At 37.3% G+C, this 7,281-nt stretch overlaps 1 protein-coding gene across 1 annotated transcript in view; it reads left to right on the forward strand.

The window, feature by feature from the left end:
* CFAP299 (cilia and flagella associated protein 299) overlaps window positions 1–7,281 on the forward strand; it is a 207,557-nt gene that overhangs the window by 14,500 nt on the left and 185,776 nt on the right. The window contains exon 2 of the mRNA XM_072407097.1: window positions 3,280–3,410. Coding sequence (XP_072263198.1) covers window positions 3,280–3,410 — 131 coding nt within the window. The remainder of the gene's footprint in view (window positions 1–3,279; window positions 3,411–7,281) is intronic.

Below are 7,281 nucleotides of genomic sequence, written 5' to 3' on the forward strand. Positions count from 1 at the left end.
AATTGTGAGCTTGCCAAGTGTTTAGATCAAAGAATCTGTGTTGTGTCAGAGTTGTTTTCTGCACCAGTATCATAGGCAGATGAGCGCTTGTAAAACTGTGTAAGCAATGATATCCAAGCCATCTGGGGCTAGTGGAATAAAATGTTCTGCATGGTGTCCTTAAAGCTGAACTTCATGCAGGAAAACTTTATTTTAAATATATACCTTAAGAGCCACAAAGATTGTATTTCACTCTGTGTGCTCCATTTCGAAACTCAGATTTTACCTTGCAAAAGTAGCTTGTGCTGTGTGGAGAGAAGAGCTGTAGGTGAGTCGCGGTCAGGTCCACAATTAACAGGCTCCGTGCAGAAAACTACAGGGACATACATACACAACCGGTCACCCTACATGAGAAAAGGGGAAGCGTAAGACATTATTAACGCCTTAAAAAAGTAAATATGTAAATAAACTTCAGAACAGAGTACAAACGTTGCTTTTGGCTGAATTAATGCACATACATGGAATACATGCATAAAAATATACGAAGGTTAACTAAAGCTTATGGCTCATGCATTGATTGATTCAGCTTGTATTGACTGATTCTTGTATCTTTCATTCAGCGTTTAGTAACAAAATTTATTGGTCATTCATTACAAATACAACCAGGTTTGTGTAGGGAGTATTTCTCAAATGTTTCAGGATGCAGAGGAAGTATGAACGATAAGTAAGAGAGTGAAATAAAGAAACATTTTCTGAAGAAGCATGTAGGTTCCCACTGCTGACCTAAAAATGCTAATTACTAGGCTTCCATCCTAATTTAATGGCATCAATACTTTTTGCATCACTGGTCTGGAGCTAGTAGGCAAATCATGGGTTCTGACTTCATATACTGCATGCTTGTTCCAGATCCGTGAGGCCAGCTCTTTCAGCTCTTTCTTGCTGCGATGGAGGAAAGTGTGGAAGTCTTAGTGGTTGCACCAAGCAACTATAATATTATGGGCCTGATTTAATAAAACTTCCCAAGATTGTAAGCTCTTCAGGCAGGATCCTCTCCTCCTGTGTCACTGTCTGTATTTGTCTGTCATTTGCAACCCCTATTTAATGTACAGAGCTGTGTAATATGTTGGCGCTTTATAAATCCTGTTTAATAATAAGGCTGGGGAGGATACACTTTCATCAGTGAAGTTGGGTGATCCAACGAACTTAGAATGGATCTGGTCCAGGATTCAAAACATTTGCTAGCAAATAGCGAATAACTTTTGTGAAATGTATTCCAGGTTTGCTGGATCACCCAGCTTCACTGATGAAAGTGTATTCTTTCCAGCCTTGGGGAGCTTTAATAAATCAGACACAATAAGTCTAAGATTAGATATTGATGTTGATGATCTACAACCTTGGTCCTAGCATCCCTATTTTTAAAAGGCCCTTAATCAATATTATGTTGTGAACTTTTTTATATTATATAATTATTCTATTATATTATATCAATTATTATGTTATAAAAAGTCCATTTTTTTCTTTTTTATCTCTGTTCCCCAAGACTTTATACCTTCTTCTTAGACTAGTGAAAATAATAGCATGGCTTCTCAGTTCTCAGTCTGCCTAGAGCTTCCTAGTATGCACTGAAAAAGGACATATTCCCTACATTTCTTTAGGGACCATTGCCTATTCTTATTATTATCTTATTCTTATAAGCCAAGAAACTATTACAACCCTGTTTCCTCATGAATAAGGATGTACAAATCCTAACCTAAGTTCTTTCTAATTGCACCATATAAGCAGTGTTACTAACATACAAAATCAGGCATGCATTCATGCAGCAGAAGCCCAAATGTATTTTTACATACACTCCATTCATGATACAACCCTGTTCTGGTTGAAATGTTTAAATTTTCAACCTCTCTGGTGATCCTCCAAGTTGCAATATATATTTACATAATTAATATTAAATAATACTTTTCCGTTCTTTATTTTAGAATCATGTATTTCGCTGTGTTTGAGGCACACTGCGCATTCACAATTTTGCTCTGTTTTCATTTAGGAGTGATTCACTCAACAAAATTGTTACTGCCCTTTATGTACAATGCTTCCTCGTGGCCCTCTCTAGAAAACATTCTATAATTGTTAACAGTGGTTATTTACCACTTTGGATCTAGGAAATTTTTCCACTACCGTTATTTGTATGCCAAAACAGTTTTACATTTTTTTGTCCTTGATAATTTATATGATAGAATAATACAAAATGCAGTAGATGAATGTTCTGTCTTGTAGGCTTGTAGGCAAGAACTTGCCCCTGAATTAAGGCTTTTCTATCTGAAGGTGCATACTTATCTGTAAATAAACTGGAATTTTGTGCATTCTGGACCCCTAAATCTTGTCTCTAGTATGATAGATGCTTACGTGCAAAATACCCATAAATATGTCTCAATAAATTTCTGTCAATGGGCACATTTTTGACATGGTGCCCTGGTTCTGTAACCTGCCTGGAACTGCCAGTTTTAGGTCAAGTCAGAGAAGATGAAGTGAGCCAAGTAAATGCAAGAGTGCTGATTACACAGTTTTGTAAGTTTTGTAAGGCTTAGTTCTCTTTTTTGGCTGGGTTTTCTACTTTTGAAAAAACTGAGCAAGGACTGGTCTGATTGGGATAGGTGATGCTATCGGTATATAACTGTAAAATATAGCACACAGATCTGTATGGTGCAGATGGTGAAATTGCATCCTATTCTTTTTTGTGCCTTATTTACAAATATTGTATATATATTTTAGCAGGATTATTACCTATTTCACGCTTGTTATTGGCACACAGTAATAAAATAGGTGTAAACTTTTTTTCACTTTGGCTAAAGTTAGGAATATTAAAAATTCCTGCCACTTTATTTTTTGCTGTTTGGTTTTGTAGAGCAATTCCCCTTAGCTTTGTGCTAGAGATCCAACAAGAAGTGAGGGTAATTCACCTCTTACCCTCAAGGGCCATTACCACAAGTCTGTAATGGCCCTTATGGTGGCAAAGACAGCAGGTAAAATTGACAGGGGATCTAACGCACCCCCATGCCTGGTGATCCACTTTACTCATTTATCCTTTGGCAAGTAAGTTTTATTTTGACTACAGTTTTAATTTTTTACATTGATTTTATTCTGCTTTTAGCTGATTAACATGGAGGAGGTGGTGAACAACGTAGTGAGAAAGGGGGCTTTCACTATAGAAATACACATATAAAACAGTTTAGACTAAAGTAATTTATTGCTTGAAAAATTGTTGTCATAATTTCATGTTATATTTGCATAATTTTTTTTTTTCAGGATGAAGAGCTAGCCCGTCAGCTAGTTGAGCTAGGCTACAGAGGAAGTGGTGAGGTTTTAAAGAGGGAAGAGTTTGAGGCAAGAAAAGCTGCGGCAGAGGCTTCCAGACTTTCCCAGAGAACTCAACAAAAGTAAGTCACAGCTGTGTCTACTAACAACTGGACCACATTCCTCGCAGCTCTGTATGATTAGAAACAGTTTTATAGGCATGTGCTTCCCTTCGACTTCAAGTAAGGACACCAGCTACAGGTCTGATACCAACACACATGTGTTGTGCAGATCAATTGGGGTGAGCAAGCTGGAAGATATCTGCTGTGCGACCACATTTGACTGTAAGCTACTAATTTATGAAAAGAGGATAAACATAAAAAATATGCAAGAACAACCAGCAGACCATGATGAAAGCACAGGGACAGTACATATTTCTAAAAATGTATGCAGAAACAAGGGAAGCGCTGGAACACATCAAGGGTAATCACTGCCCAGAATGTCCCAAATGCCCTGTTAGTGACAGTAAAATCAAGATTTCTCTGGTAGCTTCCTCCCTTCTGTTTGATCATAGAAACACGAGTACCAATCTCAACAGCAAAAACATAATAATTATTTAGTCTTTTGCGGCAGCCTGTTCACTTCCTTTCCGGAAGGCTCATTTGTTCCTCTTTAGATGTGCCTTACTGTGTCTTTAGGCTTTTGGAAACCAAGTAACAGACTGGAATAGACAAACCACAAGTGCCAAATACTGTCAGATACAATTCACTGTACTTAAAAACATAAGCAGCTACATGTGGCATTTTTTTTAAATGTGACTGAAAATGTGAAATACCTAAGTATCCTTTGCAGATTAGTGTTTATTTGGGATATACAAGGATATCTGCATATATCAACATGTTATAAGCTTGTATTAAAAGATTGTTAAATGTAATAAAAAATAACTTTAAACATTAATTATTACATTTAAATTATTGTTTTTTTTATTATGTTTAAATAATTTAAACATAATGAAATAATTTATATCACAGTTCTACAGTTCCTGAACCTTACACATTACATTTTTAAATATTTGTTTATTGAATGTATGTCTTTATTTATATGCTATATTTAAAGATTATGTATATCTCTATTTTCCATATATTTTCAGTAAACATTTAATGATTTATTGATGGAAAACAGGGGTAACAATAATAATACCATCCAGGGTTCCAGCAGATTATGATAAACCTCTCCCTGATTCGACAAGCTCAGCCCATGCTGAAAGAAGCAGCTCGGGGGTGGAGTAAGAAAGCTGGCCATATATTATAAAAAGATACAGGGAGAAAATTATGTCCCCCCACTCTCTCTGAGGTTGTGCAGGGGAAGGTTTATTGCTCTTACCTGCCTATTCCGCTGCATTGCAGTGAACCCTGAAGGTGTGTTGTGATGCCACTTTGCAGCTGGGAGAACATACATGTTCCCTGAACGTATATGTATATATATACAAGGGCTTGAAGAAAAAGTTTTCCTCTCTCTTCTTTTTCTTTCTTCTTTCTCTCTCTCTTTCTCTCGCTCTCTCTCTCTCTCTTTCTCTCGCTCTCTCTTTCTCTCTCTCTCTCTCTCTCTCTCTCTCTCCTTCCTCTCTCTCTCTCTCTCTCCCGTTCTCTCTCTCAGTAGTTATGCAGGAGTGGTGGTGTATTGCACCAACCTGCTTACTCCTCTGTGCTACATTGCAGCACAATGTACTCTAAAGGTGTGTTGGGGTGCCATTACAAATTATTGGTGCCACATTGCACAATGCACAGTAATTGTGATACTGTGTATCCGCAAGTGTGTGATGGATAATCCAGTCTCTAAGATGATTTGTAATGTAAAAAAAGTATACTTAACTTAGGCTTAACGGACTGCAATTTTATATATTATTTGGGTAGTGTGCAACTAATCAGCTCATCAGAATATTGTTGGAATAAGGAAATGTTTACAGCAGTAGTGGAAATACTAGAAGAAACGGCCCTGCCCTTTTGGGCTTTCAGGCAAAGAGGTAGAAGACAAATAGTAAAAGGAGTCAGCTTGTATGTGCTTAAAGTGTACTGCAAGATGGCATGGTGGTAGCAGACTGGTAACTGGCTAGATTAGCCTTAAGCTACCTACACATGTGCAATAATTGTCATTTGAAAAGATCCTTCATGATCCTTTCCAACGATAAACCACTACACGATGCATGAACAAACGCTGTACATACAGCACCGTTCTGCTCTACGTAGAGGGTAGGAGGGAGAATGAAGGCGCGTCACCCTGCTGCGCTGTCTCCCCTTCACTTTTATTACGATTGTTCCTCATCCATGAATCCGTCAGGATGGTCGTTCGGACAACGAGCGGTATAGACATGCCAGATTCTCATCCGATATCAGCCCTGAGCTGATTATCGGACGAGAACCATCTGATGTGTGTTTGTAGCCAGTAGTAAGTCAGATTATAAAAATATATTATTAAAAATCTACAATGTATTAGAATTAGAATTTTACTTTATACATATATACATGGCTCACATATATGCACTAGTAGTCAGCTGTGTTTTTGATGTGTTATTATTCTATTCATCAGTTGGATACCTTTATAATCATTCATCATATCATGACATCTGTACACATTCTTTGCCAGATACATGCATCATATGACAAAACAAACATAGTAAGTATACAGGCTGGTAAAAATAGAATTCTAATAGATAACTAGTTAGCACGACACTGATGATTTGAAAATCAGATTTGTTTAGCAATCCTCCTGTCCTTAGGGCTCGCACATGTCCTTCTGAAAACCTGTAACAGTTTTCCTTTAAACCATATATATATATAAATAAACATATTGCACTGAGGTGTTTTTTTGATGACAAATGTTAAGGTCCTTCAGATGTTTAATCAACATGACCTTGCATTTGACATGACCCAGGTGTGTTTGGGTAGCTTATGACTATCCTGAGTCTATTTCTTTGCATGCGATACAATGTTTTTACACCTGGATTTTCTGTAGACAAGTTCCTTACTTAGAAAAGTCACTTACAACATTAAAGCTAAACACCAAGAAAGCACCTGAATACACAATGGAATAAATATATATATATATATATATATATATATGTGTGTGTGTGATTTTTTTTTTTTTTTTACCTGCAAATGGACGTGTGAGTCCAGTTGTTTGTTTTAGGCGCCATTGCCAAACAACAGTCAGCTCATGGACCTCTGTAGACCATACTACAGTTTTGTTAAGTACAGTGATTGGCCACCTAGACCGGACTCACATCTATGTAGCTGCAATAGCACTTCTATTCTGTGTTTTGTCTTAAATGAGCTTCCTACTACACAGGATTTGGTCACGTTGTATTAATTTTTCCCTGCAAGCATGTTCACAGGCTCAGACTAACTGCATTGGTCACAGCAGAAGAGCATGGATAGCTTGGAAACCTGGATTTTTTTACTGCTGTTGTGCACAGGAATATATGATACTAATACCAGGACATCATTAGTATGTTCTACTTCAAAATAAAATAACTAATGACCTTGAAATTATATACATTTGAATACATTATGTGTAGGACTATGACTTTTGTTTTTTTTTGTTTTTGTTTTTTAGTCCCCCTGCAAAATCCCAATATACAGAGATTCACCTATTGCAACAATATGTGCAATAATGCGGCACTGCTAAAGAATTCATACCGTGTTTCCCCGATTTTAGGACATCCCCATTAAGTAAGCCACTCCCGATTTTTAAAAAAATAATTAAAATAAGACACTCACCCGTTTATAAGACAGCTCCAGATATCTGATCCTGCGTGTGTCTTTTATGCTGGCTGCAGCGTGTGTGTCTCTGATGCTGGCTGCAGGGCGTGTCTATTCCTGAGCCAAACTGAAAGTAAAAAGCCTGCACACGATTCTGAACAAGGAAGCAAGCTGCTGATCCCTGCACTTAATTAAGGGTAAGTGATCAGAAGGGGACAATGGAGTCAATGGAATAGAGTGATCAGAAGGGGACAAT

This window comes from Pyxicephalus adspersus, chromosome 3 (assembly GCF_032062135.1).
Source record: "Pyxicephalus adspersus chromosome 3, UCB_Pads_2.0, whole genome shotgun sequence".
NCBI classification, from domain to species: domain Eukaryota; kingdom Metazoa; phylum Chordata; class Amphibia; order Anura; family Pyxicephalidae; genus Pyxicephalus; species Pyxicephalus adspersus.